This window comes from Mya arenaria, chromosome 6 (genome assembly GCF_026914265.1).
Source record: "Mya arenaria isolate MELC-2E11 chromosome 6, ASM2691426v1".
Taxonomy (NCBI): domain Eukaryota; kingdom Metazoa; phylum Mollusca; class Bivalvia; order Myida; family Myidae; genus Mya; species Mya arenaria.
Window position 1 is genome coordinate 51,149,124 of NC_069127.1, and position 17,608 is coordinate 51,166,731.

The following is a 17,608-nucleotide window of genomic DNA, read 5'->3' on the forward strand; positions in this document are numbered from 1 at the left end:
AGTTGTTCTTGTAGGAAGTGTTGTTGTTCTTATGTATGGGGTTGGTGTTGCTGTTCTAGTATGCAGAGTTGTTCGTGAAGCTTGTGTTGCTGTTGCTGTTCTTGTCGGAAGTGTTGTTTTGCTTGAAGACATAGTTGTACTCGTAGATCAAATTGTTTGGTCAGGGGTTACTTCAGGATCCCACTTATGTATGAAGAAAATAAGACAATTTGAAAATGTGACTCTTGTTTTCTCTATTGGAATCATTTCTCTCATTCTGAAATAAAAAGATGTGGCTGTTTTTATTTTTAATATTAATTCTTTTATATTAAATAGATGTTTTGAAGGCAAAAATTGCTATGCCCTCCACTAAACATGCATATTGGAGGCCCTAAACATGTCTAATCAATCCATTTTTACAAACATTTTGCCTAAGACCCTGTTAATAGCAAGAGACAGGAGAAATTGATAGCCCATACATTCTTGGCATGTTAAAAAACTGCCAAAATATAGCAAGACCTCTCAAAAAAGTAGTAGCTTTCTTTCGGACCAGAAGTGATTTTTTCAACCCTCTGACTTATGTCTTGTACATATTAAACTGACATTGTCAAGAGTTCTTATATTAAGTTATTCGGTTGGTTTTGAAAAGGAGGCCAAATGCATAAATGCAACATGCAAAAATAGTATTAACCATGCAACTGAGACAGATTTGAAGACAAAATCTTATCCACCACCCACATCAGGACACGGCCCACAACGAAATTCCCCTTTTTGTTCTATGTGAAATCACTCCAGTTCACCACTTCATTATGAATTTACAGATTAGATTTCAGCTATTTTTCTACAAATTATGAACACTTTGTCTGTTAATTTAACAGAAAACCATATCAAGATAGTTTCGTTTTTTTCTGATATCATCATTTCTTTACAGTCACTATCTATAACGTCCTTGTGCTACAGTCATGGCCGCATTTCTGAATTCATCCACCCAAGAAAGAAGTCCTGCAAAATATCATTCAAAACCACATCATTATTTACAAATATGATATAAATCATGTGTAAACTTGAAAACACATACAAGAATACAATGTACACATCATCGAATGCTACTTGAATGGGGAGAAACTTTTTTTAAACTAATTGAAGGGGTACTACGACCCGGAAGCATTTCGTTGTGGGTCGTCACCATCATGGTTCCCTCTGGGTTCTGAAAAGTTACCGGTCAAGGGCAGTTCCCTTGTGGGGGTTCAGAGGAATCGAAGCCCCCCTGATGGCCCTGCGGTTTAGGCATTTTAAGAACTTAGGTTGCATTTAAACCTTCCTATATATGTTGATAAAGGACGGACAGAAAGTATGAGTATCATTTAAATTTTAATATAAGAATAACTCATTAAATTAGCAAATGTAGTTAGCACATTGTCATGCAATAAAATTTGAAATATATGAATGTTAAGAAGTGAAGAAATATGCCTTATCTGTTTGAAATAAATCCTTACATAAATGTTATGTGTGCATTTCTTATTGTCTTATTTCAAGTACCTTATTTATTGGGCAGTCTGGGTCATCTACACTACCATCAGAGGAATAATCTTTCATGAACTGCATTTGAAATGAGGATCTCCTCCTGCGGTATTTTGGCCATTGGACTTGTTCGGGTGTCTGTCCACTGCTATTTAATAACTTTATTGATGTTACAGATTATCATTTAGTCATTATTCTATATTGTTTTTTTGAAATTGTTTGCATTGACTACTAAATAACACATTTTTAAAACGCTAGTAACTTAATCTGTTAGCATGTCATATTGAAAATTCCATTCATGTTTACCCATTTAGTGATACATGCTTTACAAACTGCATTAACATAAGGCTAATTAATTAAAGTATGTTATTTATTAGATGTTGTGTCATACAAATACAGTTATAAATTCAATCAATTTGAAACATGATTTACCTCATCATTGACAGTCTGTCCTGCAGAGGCTTTCTTCTTCATAGCCTGAAACATCATGAAGTATTAGGCTTAACTTAACAGTATTTACATTTCATAAAATAAAACATTCTCATTTGCATCTCAGAACGTCAAATTGATTATTTTGAAACGAGACCAAGATCAGCTTTTTCTATAACTAATTTACTTCATTTATATCTGTACTAAACATTCATGAAGATATATATTATATACACGCACGCTCCCACGTGCACACACACGCACGCACGCACGCACGCACGCACACACACACACACACACACACACACACACACACTCAATTGAACTGACCTGCAAGGTGTCATTTGATTTGTTTGCCTCTCATGACAACTTCAAGAGACTGACGGAACTCTACGGATGATTTTGCTTCGCTAAGGAACAGGAAAATTGTCCCATTACAACAGAATAAATTCTGTTTATTCCATAGTTCAACCATAGTAGAGCCTTCCAACTAAAAATATAATATGAGTATCTGCAATTCCACAGTACAATCCACTCATGGCATAATTATTCAGTAAGTTATGTCTCAATTGTGCCATTCTACTTTAACTATAATTATTATATACTTTATTAATGCTTATGAGGACATGTACACACACCATGAAGGCATTTATTCAGGGACGAACATAACATTGACATACTAGTTTACCCTAGTCATAGTTATTCTGACATGTACTTTACATTGACACACACCATGGGGACAGTTATTCAGGGACGAACATACCATTGACATACTAGTTTACCCTAGTCATAGTTATTCTGACATGTACTTTACATTGACACACACCATGGGGACAGTTATTCAGGGACGAACATACCATTGACATACTAGTTTACCCTAGTCATAGTTATTCTGACATGTATTTTACATTGACACACACCATGGGGACTGTTATTCAGGGACGAACATACCATTGACATACTAGTTTACCCTAGTCATAGTTATTCTGATATGTACTTTACAATGACACACACCATGGGGACTGTTATTCAGGGACGAACATACCATTGACATACTAGTCTACCCTAGTCATAGTTATTCTGACATGTTCTTTACAATGACACACACCATGGGGACAGTTATTCAGGGACGAACATACCATTGACATACTAGTTTACCCTAGTCATAGTTATTCTGACATGTACTTTACAATGACACACACCATGGGGACAGTTATTCAGGGACGGACATTATATTGACATATATTATAGTAAAAGTTATAAGGACATGTACAGTGCAAAGACACACACCATGGTGGACAGTTATTCAGGGACGGACAATACATTGACATGTATACAGTATAAATTAAAAGTTATGAGGACATGTACATTGAAATGACACACACCGTGGGAACAGTTTTTCAGAGACCGACATAACATTTACATATACTATAGTAATAGTTATGAGGACATGTAAAGTGAAAAGAAACACACCATGGTGGACAGTTATTCATGGACGGACATTACATTGAGATTTACACGGTGTAAATTAATAGTTATTCTGACATGTACATTGAAATGACACACACCGTAGGAACATTTTTTCAGTAACCTACATTACATTCACATATAATATAGTAGTAGTTATGAGGACATTTACATTGATAAGACACACACCATGGTGGACAGTTTTTCAGGGACCGACATTATATTTAACAAGCACAACAATGTTACCAGAAAGTCAAAAACAGTAACAGAAATCTGTCAAAACATGCACATACAGTCAGATAAATACGCCATTACAATCATACTAATTTTTGACAACTTCATGTGATTGTTTTAAAAGAGAACAAATACTGAAATTGTTGAGAAGTTGCGATGATGCTGTTAAAGTCTTTGTTTAGCTTGCCGAAGAAGGCAGAATATTATCTCGAAAAATTCTTTATTGTTTTTTCTTTTTTTTAATTAGACACCCTCGGCTTTATCACAAAACACAGTATTCAAAATGTGCTGACAATGGCTGAATATTATCTACACAATTTCCATACTGCCTTCGTTCTTTTTTTAACATAAATGTAGTTGTAAAAAAGTAACAAGGGTTCATAGATCCATGTCGATATCAATAATGAATGTTCTCTTAAATTAAATAACCCGTCAGTTGACGAGTGGTCTAGTCCAAATAATTTGATTTTTTCAATATTTTTATATGGCAAATCCTTCACGTACAAATTGTTTTGTCACCATTTTGGGCCATTTCATTTCAATTGTGATTCCTTAAAGAATATTGTGTCTATAACCCTATCCCTTACCCTAAAATAGTATATCATCAAACTAAGTAATCCTTACCAGGGTACATGTTATTTAGTATTATTTGCTAGCACATACAGTCAATATCTTACGAATTAATTATGAGTTTAGGATTGTTTCTTTTATTCCTTACTGTCAAAACATAACGATGTGTACGAAGAGCACCTGCAGATCCCATATCCTTTCCGCTACCATAGCCGCCTAATGCAGACCCTAAATTCGGGTGTCTCCATTACCTCTATCATACACCGGCGAATTACCGCAGCAGTGTAAACCGTACTTAAAATTGGGCCTCCTGATTACCGCTATCGTACGCCGCTTATATTTGTAATCTTGTACATGTTTTGCTAAATGCAGAGTCTAAAATCTCACAATCAAGATGCGTTATCAATAAAGTTTAACGTTTATCAATTTCAAAACAGTACAGTTGTCCTGTAGAATTAAATAAATTAATAACGCACATAATACAGTATATAAAATAACATATTGAAACACCCGGATTAAATCGATCTTGCATTTCATGAATTTGTGACGTAAACATTATTCTTAATAAGGCAATGTTCTAGTACAAATATACATTTTGCTTTTACTCAAATTTTTGCAGCATGCAATATAATGTACTTTATCGGTTTTAATTTTTAACGGCTTTAAAAATGTTAACTTAAAACATATGACATATTAGCATAATTACTCTTAGGTAGTCTTCGCAAAAAAGCATAATTCTCATTAATACACTACGGATATGTTGAGTATTGAAAAAGTGTTGCAATAACCGTAGAGGTATGTTGTAGTAATTAAATTGTTTAACATCCTCAGAAGGTAAACGCACATGCAATACAGCGCAATGGTAGTCCTGTGAAATGTAGATTGTGGTTTTTATCGTCTTCGACAATACTCGCACTATTAGTTTCTTATTAATTTTTATAAAAGTACTATAGGCGAGTTTTGTAGATATTTCAAGCGGTTATAAAAATAGTGATATTATTAAATACAATAATTCACTATGGTAAACCCAGAACATTCATTTCATTTTTAAATATTTCAAAAGTGCCGGAGCTGTGTGTTGTCATTATCAATCTTGAAATTAAACCAAGTGTTAGCGCATAAATACACTATGGCAGATCTGCCTTTTGTTGTAACTCAATGTCAGTGTTTGTTTTGTTCTTCATAAATACGTTAAGGTTAATATTGAATATTTCAAAGGTACAATGCTTTAGAAGTTGTGAAAATCAACGTTGCAGGACGTTTATTATTTTCATCAATTAATGCATTAGTATACTATAGTATCCGAACATAATTGAAGTAATCCACATAAACACTCTCTGGAATGCTATGTATGACAGAACTATGTGTGCACAAATACGCTGTGGTAGCCTTGCATTATTCTAATGCAGTCATCACAAAATCACTCTAGTTTTTAGGCACATCCCATGTAATGTACAAATCGAAAAAAATACAATTAAACAAATCAAACTAATGATTGCAGAAGTTTTATTGTTTTATATTTTATTATTTATGAATAGAACGGTGTCTATTCTAATACTATGAAACATCAAGGACCTAAGATAAAGATCCATTATCAAGGTATTTACATCATAAGGTCATAGCGAAACAGGTGGATAGTATAAAAAATGATGATCATCTATAATATGATTGATTGTTAAGTAGTAAAGATCCTCTGTATTAACAAAGAATACATGTACGTAATAGCAAAAACAGGCAAAGCAAATACCAATACACAAAACAAAGTATCTGACTATAACTATTCTCTTGTAAAAATGTCACAAGATAAGGCACGGTAAACAACACCAGTCGGCAACACAGTCTAGTGGAGATTCTGATGCGATGCAGTAACTTCGGTCTGTAGAACAAAAACACATATGAATGAATATAGAATATTAGGACACATTGTAAGCGACAATTGCAGTATTTATGTGTGTGTTTTTAAGATGTTTTCAGTTAAAGCGTAAAATGTTTAATACCATTACAGTGTTTAAAAATATTATGTGTCCGTTTATTTTTTTTTATTGTAGTTACCTTCTTTGTAAGAAGATTACTTTCTCCTCTTGGTGGCGGCTAATTTTCGTGGAGACCTCCGCAATGGTGTATCAGTAACTAAAATATAAATAAAATAATATATGATTAATAAAATATATATTTCGGCAAGGTTAGTTGACACTTGATCAATATCTTCTTACTATTATTCCATCAATACATTATTGCAAATTTATTTTAATACCTGAGTGATCTAAACGGCGCTTTCTTGAACCAGGGTCTGAAATGAAAATGTGTGTCATTTAAATAAAATAATTAAATGTATGCATTTTGATTAACTTTAGATACAGTCATACTTTTCATTTTTTAATTTAAAATCAGCATTTTAGTGTTAAACTATAAAACTCCATTATACAAATAAAAACATTATTTTCAATGTTTAACATACATACCCCTTGATCATGGAGTGTTTTTTCTTTCTTCGGTGTTTCTGGAGCCGAAGTCTGGTTGGACTTGTCCTCCATTCGGACTTTTCTAGAGTCAATATCATGATACGGAAGAAAACATTCCCTAAAAGGAAAATAATAATGATACGAGTTTTATAATAAGGCATCAAACAATTTCATTTAAGTTTTATTATATTTTATGCAACTTAAATTATTATCAATGTTACCTGTGCAAGCTGACTCTGCACTGCACATAGCCAAATGATGAAGTTCTAGTCCGTTGCCCTCCTGTAGTTTTTTGTTTCGTTATACTGCAGTAACGACATGCTCTGGTTCGACCTGGGATAGTGGTTAGCTCGTGTGAGACAGCAAACTCCCTGTCAAGTTCAACAATGGCGCTTGTTTGTTTGGATTTTCTTACGCGTGAGCTATACCCGCCGATTAATTGTTCCGCAACCTAAAATAGATACAAAATATAAACATCTAACAGCTTTTTCATTTTAAATATGGTATTGATGCTTCATTACATGGAAAAAAAATATTTTATATAATACGATTATGGTTATGTTTTTCATTCTGAAGCAGGTTTGTGTCTACTGTAAAAGAAGGTATAACCATTCTCTGAAACCGTTTATGGGTAGCCCGTGGATTGACTGCCTTGTACATGATGAAACTATTGACCAGCGAGATGTCCACCGCAAACCATAAGAAATAGGTCCACCAATGAACGCTTGAACTTTGCACACTGTAATTGCTTCTGAGGTGGTCATGTCTGTCCACGCCACCCATGTATTTATTAAACTCAACAATAGCTGGCGGACATGAGTACTCTGATTTTTCGCACTTTCCTTCTGTATTAGGAAGCCTAGTGTGCAGAGAATAGTTTGGTTTTACAAGAGATGGCAGCCGCTGTATTCAATCATCCAAAGGACTGTGCTACAGAGAGTGGAATTTGTTCAAGGAATCCCAGCGGACCTGGAATCAACAATTTACTCATTTTGACCTGTTTTCTGAAGCTGGCAAAGATAACCGTATAACCGATCTATTTACGGAGGGGTCCCATCATAGATCGTTATCTGTGATTTCCATCAATCAGAATTTGTTTGGTAACAAGGACCCGACACAGAGAAGATATTGTCATTATTTGGTACTATTTAATAATCTTGTAGACCGCCAATCGGTGATGACTTTGGCTCGTCAAATGTACCCCGGGCAAACGGACAAGTTCATGAAAGCGTTTGCAAAAGCCATAAAATTCCCGTACGGATATCTCTTGGTGGTTTTGAAGCCATTTACGTACGAGGACCATATATTAAAATGTGACATTTTCTTGGCTGAACAGGACAGAACAGTTCAAAACGTGAGTCACGTGACCCTAAAAGAGGGTATAAATGTGGTCAAAAGTGGTTGGTGTCCAGAAAGCAGGGAACTGCCGCAAAAAGACCCAGGACTGAAGAAGATAGCGAAACCGAACAGAAAGAGAATATATAAGAAAACGATGGTTTTATACATATATGGGAAATTGCTCAAAAACAAAATAAAGATAAATTTAAGGTATACGATCAGTATATCGATGACGGACATAATGAAGAAGATTCGTATGGAATGGCTTCGGAACGTACACAGTCGTTTAAAGAAAAACTTTTCTTTGAAATTTATCAGCGTGTTTTAAAAATGTACTGGCTGCCGTTGCTGACAAACGCGTCACATAGAATTATAGTGGAGCAGATCGATAAACTATGACATAGCGGCGTTAGTTTGCCTTCTGCAGTAAAAAGAGTCCTTCGGAAATATAAGCACGAGTTTCAAGACTTATTCGAGCAATCGGATGACAGCGGAGACGAGAGTGACGACGAAAGTAGTGATAGCGATGAACAATAAATATATGAACTGGAAACATATAACTTCATTTGTACATATGCTTTAGACGGATGCAGTCATGGCTCCTTGGGAGGAGGAGTTTAAGACTATCTACTACGATCCGTCACACGCTGCCAATTTTGCCGGACCTCAAAAACTGTTCAAAGTGGTGCAACGAGATGGCAAATACAAACTTGGAATGCACAGAATTCGGAAATTTTTGCATGACCAAGTATCGAACAGTCTTCATAAACCCGTGCGACGGCGCTTTTAGCGAAATCATGTTATTAGCGCGGGAAAAGACGATACATGGATGGCCGACCTCATCGATATGGTCAAGTTTGAAAAATGGAACGAAGCTTACAAGTACATTTTGCTGGTGATAGACACATTCTCCAAGTACGTGTGGTTACGCCCTTTACGACGGAAAACCGTTCGGGAAGTCGCGGATGCGTTTGCAGACATATTTCAACAGTCTGGCCGAGATCCAGCAAAACTAATTACGGATAAAGGTACATTTTAAATCAAATATCTATGTGCATTTAAGTTAATATAACAGTTGTGTACGTTTAAATTTTGTGTAAATAGTTCATTTTTAAATGTGTTTATTCAAATACTCATAATTTGCTTTATCCATTTTCAGGACAAGAGTTTAAAGCAAAACTTGTTCAGTCAGGACCTCATGCGCAAGTTTGACGTGCATTACTTTCCAACACAGAACGAAACAAAGGCCTCTACGTCAGAGCGAGCTGTTTTGACCATCAAACAGAAACTGTACCGCTACTTTATTCAGAAAGACAATAACAGTTATATACCCGAATTGCAAGACATCGCTGATAGTTACAACAATACCTATCATGGAACCATTGCTATGCGACCCGCCGACGTCAAAAACAATAACCAGGAAGAAGTGAGACTAGCTACATACTTTGCACAAAACCCCAAAGGGAAGCAATCATCGCCGAAACTGAAACCGTTTGAATTTAAATTCGGTAACTACGTACGCATCAGTCATCTGAAAACCGCCTTTACTCGACTTACAATCAGACGTATTAAGGAGAGCTATTTCGCGTACATACACGGTACCACAGAGGCGTACTACCAATCTACAGACTACAAGATCTGCAGGGTGATGACATTAAAGGAACGTTTTATGAAAGTGAGTTGCAGAAATAACACGTTGATACTGATCAGACGTGGAAGGTGGAAAAAGTGTTAGAACGCCGGGAAAAAGGACGTTATAAACAATACTTTGTGAAGTGGACGTATTACTCTAAAAAGTTTAATAGCTTGGTAAATGCTAGTGACATTGAATAATATCCGGTTCAGATACTGCAACTGTGTTGTGTCGTTAGCATTTAATATAAACATGTATCATTTTAACAATTATGTTCGTATAACTCCATTTGGGTTGTACTGTACAATTATGAAAGAACTGTAAATGTCATACAAGTGAAAGAAGTGTGTGTACTAACTTTTGTAAATAAGCTGTATGATATCGAAGTTTTTATGTATGTAAAATATCAATATTGTCAAAACGTTACTTAGGATTATTGTGTATACTGCATTAAAAGTTTGTAAATAAAAATATGTAAATCTCATATTTAGTATATTTTTTATTTGTTAACTTTTGAAAACTCAATAAATAAACTTTTGCTCAGACGACTTGCATTTACCAGTATATATTTATTTTATTATCTGAATAGTACCGACTAATACAAATATTCACTGTATTTGAAAGAAACTCTTTTTTCGCTGTTTTTAACGTGCATTTAGCTCTCTTAAAAGAGCCTTTTATAATGCGGAACAGAACAAATAGGTTCAAGTTCAAACCAATGCGCTTTTGAACTAGATAAATATACTTTTTACTGCACGATAGGTGGACAATGACCTTAGTATATAATGACTGAAATACACTTAAACTACACATTTACCAAATTAACGTTTGGATATTTCAAATGAAGTATTCATTAATCAAGGTAGATCACATTTCATTAAATGGTTGGATGGACACATAATTGCACGCTTACAAGATTAATATGCATAATCACATTTTGCTTTTATTTACAAGTTTCAATATCACAAATCCATTCAAATATTGCGCCATTTTTAAAGCCGTAAGGTTACTGGTTAAAGTATAGCATTGACCTAGTTTTATTCAACCAAGCACGTTCAATATATATGACTCAGTTGCACAACTATGCGATTATCATATCGGCTAACAATAACATGGTTTACCTGTATTTTGTAACATGTTAGCAATTGAGGAATATTAGAATAAATCATGGGATATTCTGTGTTAATAATGATAAACTGAATAACAAGTGTAATATACTACAATTATCTATTGATTTGCTTGAAAGATTGAAGTGATTTTTTGGCATTAATAAGACATAAAATGTCGTCCTCTTACAAAACGGATATGTAGGAATAATTGGGAGCGTGTGTTACCAGTAATTAATGTGATTTTTTGCATTAATTGCTTGGTATAAATACAATTTCAGACGAACTAAGAACTGACGTGGTATGTTTAATTCTTATTTACTGACATGTTCCATATACATGTAAACACAGAATAAGTTGAACCTTGTTTTTATCAAGTTAACAAGGCTTTGAAATACTTATTAATGAACTGGTTTTACCTGGTACTGGTAACGATTGCTAAAATACTATAAACGTTAAAAACTGGTGTAACAAAGTATGTTCACATTGCTAATTATTACAAAGGATTTTTACAACCTGTGTTGACAAATGTAGGCCATGGATTATTACATAGTTTCTAAATTTGTCTTAATTCGTGTCATGTTTCAATGATTTTTCGCTATAAAAACCACTGTAGAGTTGGCAAACAACCGAATCAAACATGGTCGTAAATCGTATTAAGCTATCCATTGGAATAATGTTGCTTCTAATACTATAATACTATACACATAACATTAAATCAAAGAAGCGGTTATCCATAGGCGTAAGTTACATTATGTACGACGAATGGCGTACTTTTCTTCAAACGAGAGGGATTTTCAAATGTCATTTCAGTCATTCCATTCAACTAGCGATTGCTTAGACCTCAATATATCTTTGTCTACTAATATGTAATCAATTTATAGTAGAAATGACAGTCAATTAAAAAATAAAAGAGCTTACCTTTGTTCTATCCCAATAGCGGCAATAAAAACACGACCCGATGATTGTCAGAACTCGAAATAAACAATTTGGCGCACATATTACGTCATCGTTATTGATAACCGATTCAGGTTCCCGCATATTGCACCGTGTAAAAGCGGGTTAATACAGGTGTACTATGATACTGTACATTGTATAAGAGTGCTGTTGGAAGTTTGTTGACATTAATGCGGAATCACAAAATTGTTCATATTAGAATGTACATTATTGAAGAAAGAGTACTGAAAAACAACGGGTTAACATACATATCGATCGCTTACATGTAGAAAAAACAGTTAATACGAATTATAAACAATGGTCCCACATCCACAACCATTTCATGTGTCATAAGCGGAGTGATCACGTCGCGCTTGACTGAGCTTGAAAATTGACTTCAAACCGGATTGCATCATTTATATAGAATAAGAAGGGTCACTGCGTGCGTTGTGGCCTGGATAGGCATTATTGACTACTTGAAATAAAAATGTGAAATTATTGAGCTATTACAAAGATAAAGTAGAGGTCCAAATGGGACAACTAATATATGCGGTAATGGAAAGTGATCCATCGATAGTGTTACCGATAGTTGAAGAAGATTGTGAATTAATTCAACAAACTGAGGAAATCTTGATTGATTAAGAGCAGTCCTTGAAATGTTATAAAACAAAACTCCATCGAAAAGTGGAACAGTGGGTGAAATAAGTTTTGAAGAAAAATATGATGAAAGTGAAATATTATTTGAATTGCAACAGCAAACGCAGAGATAATTATTACTCAAATGCAACTACAACGGGAGTTTATTGAGCACCAAGAAAAACGGGAAGGCTATCAAAAGAGCTCAATGAAACTACCAAAACGTTTTACATGCTCATTCAGTGGTGACAAGTTAAAGTGGACTCAATTCTGGGACACGTTTGAGTGTACAGTTTACTTAAACAGAGCCTTATCTACAATTGAAAAAAATTAATTATCTGCAAACAAAGGTAGTTGGCGAGACTAAACACGCTCTTGAAGGCTTAGCTATGTCCAATGAAAATTATGATATAGCATTGACCATTTTGAAAGAGAGATTTGGTAACCAACAGTAAGCGGTTGATTTACATTACAAAGATTTGATAAGCATGCAATCGCCGAATTCAAAAGTGGACAGATTGAAATCGGTCTTAAATACCGTCGAAAAACACCTTCGTAGCTTAGAGGTTTTGAAGGAAAACGTCAATCAACATGTGTTAATTTCGATGATAAGATCATAACTGCCGGGAAAAGTTTTGAAACAATTGGATGTTAGGAATGGATCGAAAACACAAGGGACATTGTATAAGCTTATAGATCAAATTCGCACATATATAGTGGCATGTGATCGTGCAGAGAAAAGAGAATGGATTGAAAGCTTCAGACGGGTTAAATGACAAAATCCACCCCAATTTCAATACTTCAAGGAAATGACACACAACAAACGAATACAACAAAAAGGACTACTTTTCAAAACCCTGGATTTAAACCACACGTTTCAGCCGAAGCTTTAACAGCAAGTCCGAAAACATCACAGCTAAAATATAAAGTGTTCATTTATCAGAAGAAGTAAGTGATACATGCGCTAAGCAAAACGACCTTTTGTAGGTCATGTGTTAATTTCCTCTGACGAAATGGTGTTAATTCAGACAGCTACAACTGAAATACGAAATGAAGCCAGTTTAGAGTGTGAGAAAGCAAAATTGTTGCTAGACTCGAGATCTCAGAGGACTTATATAACAGAAATTTTAGCTAACAAATTAATATTGAAAACAGAATCTGAACAAAGGCTCAAACTGGTTACTTTCGGAAGTTCAAATGCGAAGGTAGTCAAAACAAAGTCAACTCGAATTGGAATTTAATTGAACAATGGAACGTATATGAACATTACGGCAAACATCGTACCTACGATAAGTTGGTCGATTCAAAACAATCCCATTTCACAGTTATTAAGAAAACAATCGGAACATCTAGTGAAACGTGTTGAATTAGCAGATTCAATGCCTTCAGTGAGAGAAAATTCGAGAATTGAAATTATTATACGCAATGACTATTACCTAGATCAAGTGTTACCACAACCGTTAGAAATTGGGCCAGATAAATACCGACTAGGTTCAAAACTAGGTTGGATTTTAACAGGTCAAACTAGTGGCGTGCAAACAGAAATGGAAACAGTAAATATGCTAATTATGACGTATGGAAAGGACATCACAAATCATAGCGTGTTTTCAAACATAGATGCATCTCTTACAACAAAACCAGATTTAGACTTTTTATGCGGAAATGATGAAATTGCCATGCAGCAATTTAAAGACACTGTAAAAATTGAAGACGGTCGGTATCAAGTGACTGATGAAGCACCTAATCTACCGAACAATAAACAAATGCCTTTGGGTCGTTTAAAGTCGACTGTGTCAAGAATGAAAAAAATGTTAAAAAGAAACAATGAAGTGATTGAAGAGCAATTAAAAAAATGGTGTTATCGAAAGAGCAGATTGTAATGTGAAAGACAAAAGGGTACATTATATACCTCGCCACGCTGTCATTACACCACAAAGAACAACAACCAAACTGCGTATAGTCTATGACGCTTCAGCCAAGACTTGAAAGGAGAACAGAAGTCTTAATGAATGCCTTTATAGAAGTTATATTATTCAACAACATTTGTGTTGAGTGTGTTAACGGTTTCGTTTGAATAACATTGCGTTGGTTGCTGATATTAAAAAGGCCTTTTTGCAAATTGGACTGCAGTTGGATCAACGAGATGTTACAATATTCCTATGGATAAAGGATTGTAGATTCATCTAATAGGAATACAGTTATTGTAGAGTTCCATTTGGAGTGAGTTCAAATCAATTTTTGCAAGGGACTACAGTACAATATCATTTGAAAAAGTACGAAACAGAGTCAACTGAAAAAGTGAATGATAACATTTATGTTGACAACCTGATTACTGTAACAAATAACGAGGACGAAGCTATTCAATTCTACGAGGAAACCAAAGCAATATTCAAAACTGCTTGAATAAATTTGAGAGAGTGGATGTTTAATAGTGATCTAGTGAATCAGTGTATTCCTAGTGAGGATAGAGTTAGTTGAGTGCTTTGTTTGTGCTTGGGTTGTGTTGGGATCCAAAGAGCGATTTTGCCAGTAAAACTATCGATTTATTGTGGACCAGAGTCAGGTTGTTCAAAACTACATATCCGAAAAGGGCATAAAGTGGCATTTCATTGTTTAAAGAACTCCATGGTTCGGTGGATTTTATGGAAGGTTTGTTGGGCTAGTTAAGAGATCACTTTGGAAAAGCCTTGGTCGAAAATATATACTCTTATACATATGCTCACACTCTTGAAAGAAGTTGAAACAGTAATAAATAACAGGCCGTTAGTTTACGTAGGTGACGACATCAATTCAAACATTTAATTGTCACCAAATCATTTGTTGTGCTTTAATCCTGTGGTAAGTGTGCCTGACATAATCGACGATAACAACGATCGATCCTACACACATCGGAAAAGTTCCGCAGTTATTAGCTATTTGTGAAAAAGGCCAAAAGCTTTTGGACAAGTACTGGAAACTGTGGAGCGATAACTATTTGCTGAATTTAAGGGAACTAACTCAAACAAAACTAAAATGTGACCGTGTTTTTGCTGCTACACAGCCGTATATAGGAAACGTTATTATTGTTAAAGACGAATTTCCTCGGAGTTGTTTGAAATTGGGTAAAATTAAAGAACTCGCTGTCAGCAAAGATGGAAATATACGATCAGCGGAAGTGAAATTACCATCAGGTTGACCATTGAATATGCTTTTCCCATTTGAAATGTACAATAGATAAAACAGACCCACCGAAATCACCGAAATTGTGTCCCAAACAAAACGCCGCTAAACTAGCGTTACAGGGAATAAAAGGAATGTAAGATGAATGAAATTTTATTTGTAAACTTTAACAACAACCAAATGAAAGGAGCTTTGAACTAAAATAGCCATTTTGGCGGGATTTCGTGGGTGTTTTAACCGTCTTAAAAGTCAAATAGACAAAATCATTCCAATTGAAAAGCCGCCAGATTAACAAGTATTATTTAGCACCTTTATCAACATGCCAGCTAACAATTGTAGACTGTGTGGGAAAATGTACAAACATTAAAGAAGTCAAGAAGTCTAAGTAGACATATGGAGGAACAATATATATTTATTTATATATATATATATGTGTGTGTGTGTGTGTGTGTGTGTGTGTGTGTGTGTGTGTGTGTGTGTGTGTGAACAAAGATTACTATGTGTGCAGTGAAAAGGAATGTAAATCAAATGTCATTAGACGGAATTATTTGTGCCATCATTTGATGGCAAACAAATAATATTTCAAGCATTGAAGCTAGGGAAAAGGCTTTGAGTAAATACTATGATGACATCAGTGGATACGATTCCTCATTTGATATCCTGAGTTAGATGACTTAAAAAAATTGATGATACGAAATTTCAGAGCAATATTCGTAACTTAAATTTATCATTAGTTCAAAACGACAACTTGGATGAAAACAACAATATCGACACATTTTTGAATGAACAAAACGCTGTCGCTGTTCCTGGTGTTGATATAATTGATAGCGTCTGTGGAACGGATGAATTCGAAGATGTCGTTGTTGTTCCTGGTTTTGATATAATGGATAGTGTATGGGGACCGGATAAATTTGAAGCCGTCGTTCCTGTATCCGATGATGATGGTGTTTGTACAAATGATCAAGTCGGAACTCAAAGTTGTGCTTTTACAGATAGTGTAGTTTTCTGTAGGCCAAATAATTATAACATTCCTGATGTCGATACTCCTATCGTCATCAGCGATGATATCGATGGTGATCAATCAAATACGTTTGGAACATTGAAAATCACCAGGTACACTTCATTAACAATAAAACAAGAATTATCATACAGAAGTGGAAATATTGTAAAAAAATAAAATCAACACCAGTATCAACAACTTTGAAACACTCACGTTGAATTAGTGTTTATTTAATAAAAACATATTGTGATCAGTTCAGTTTGTCTATATATTTTGGTAAATGTTTATGAAGTTATGTAAACAGGTTAAACTGTAATAGTACATAATACATACATTTGTTTGTTTACATTAACTTTTTTTTGATGTTGTACCCCCAAGGGGAGTTTTGCGAATATCGCAAAATTATTGTTTATTAAGTTTGCCTTTAATTAAAACACACTAAACTTCTATATACCGGTATGTATTAAAATAATATACACCGGTAAGTGTTATGTAGGTACATAACACCGCCGGTGTCGACTTCGTTTTGCACGGAATTATTTCCGTGCAAATCATGACTTGGCGGGAATTGATAGTCTATAAGGTATTTTTTTCTCTGACCAGGTATTTCTTTCACATTGGATTTACTTCCTTGATGTTAAAATTGGAATTAATTACATTTAAATATTGATATAGTTATAGACGTTTTTTGGAATTACAAATAAAAAGGATATATTTGTGTGTTATAGAAAAATAATAAATTACTTAAACGTTTATTGTCTTATAAGTTTATAAATACCGGTGTGCCAAGTTCAAGTTAAATATAATAAAAAGATCACTTTGCCACACTGTCTACCATGTTTGAGGTCCCTGTGCCCCAGCATTCATCAGTTTTTAACCAAAAACCGAGTTTCAGCTCAATGTCACCCCGACCATAATCTTTGATCCACTGACCTTAAAATCAATAAGATTAATCTACTGGTCAATGCCAGCCGGTCTACCAAGTATGAGGTCCCTTGGCCCAAGCGCTCACAAGTTATTAATAGAAAACTGTGGGGACGGGCGGGCGGACGGACGGATAGCCGATTACTGTATGCTGTCCATTTGGACATACAAATGTTTCATACTACACCAATAAATTAATTTAGAAACTAAAAAA

General features: G+C 34.7%; 1 protein-coding gene across 3 annotated transcripts; it reads right to left on the reverse strand.

The window, feature by feature from the left end:
• Nucleotides 1-5,709: 5,709 nt before the first annotated feature.
• On the reverse strand, nucleotides 5,710-11,751 carry LOC128239284 (uncharacterized). Of its 3 annotated transcripts, none has more exons than XM_052955864.1 (7): nucleotides 11,661-11,725; nucleotides 7,272-7,631; nucleotides 6,884-7,113; nucleotides 6,663-6,780; nucleotides 6,455-6,490; nucleotides 6,253-6,330; nucleotides 5,710-6,076 (listed from the first exon to the last, which is right to left on the reverse strand). In XM_052955864.1, exons 2-5 carry the CDS (start codon nucleotides 7,443-7,445, stop codon nucleotides 6,464-6,466), a joined length of 549 nt encoding a protein of 182 aa, XP_052811824.1. In that variant the 5' UTR covers nucleotides 7,446-7,631; nucleotides 11,661-11,725; the 3' UTR covers nucleotides 5,710-6,076; nucleotides 6,253-6,330; nucleotides 6,455-6,463. The 3 variants fall into 3 exon arrangements, 2 of the variants coding, with proteins under 2 accessions (XP_052811824.1, XP_052811823.1); XM_052955863.1 differs by lacking the exon at nucleotides 11,661-11,725 and adding an exon at nucleotides 11,159-11,250; XR_008261857.1 differs by lacking the exon at nucleotides 7,272-7,631 and having other exon boundaries at nucleotides 11,661-11,751.
• Between the last annotated feature and the right edge of the window lie 5,857 nt (nucleotides 11,752-17,608).

Coding starts and splice junctions, on each gene's coding strand:
- LOC128239284 (XM_052955864.1), bottom strand. CDS start 7,445: ATGGGTGGCGTGGACAGACATGACCACCTCAGAAGCAATTACAGTGTG. Junction 7,114..7,271: donor ATAAACGGTTTCAGAGAATG/GTTATACCTTCT, acceptor TATCTATTTTAG/GTTGCGGAACAATTAATCGG. Junction 6,781..6,883: donor TGCAGAGTCAGCTTGCACAG/GTAACATTGATA, acceptor TTTTCCTTTTAG/GGAATGTTTTCTTCCGTATC.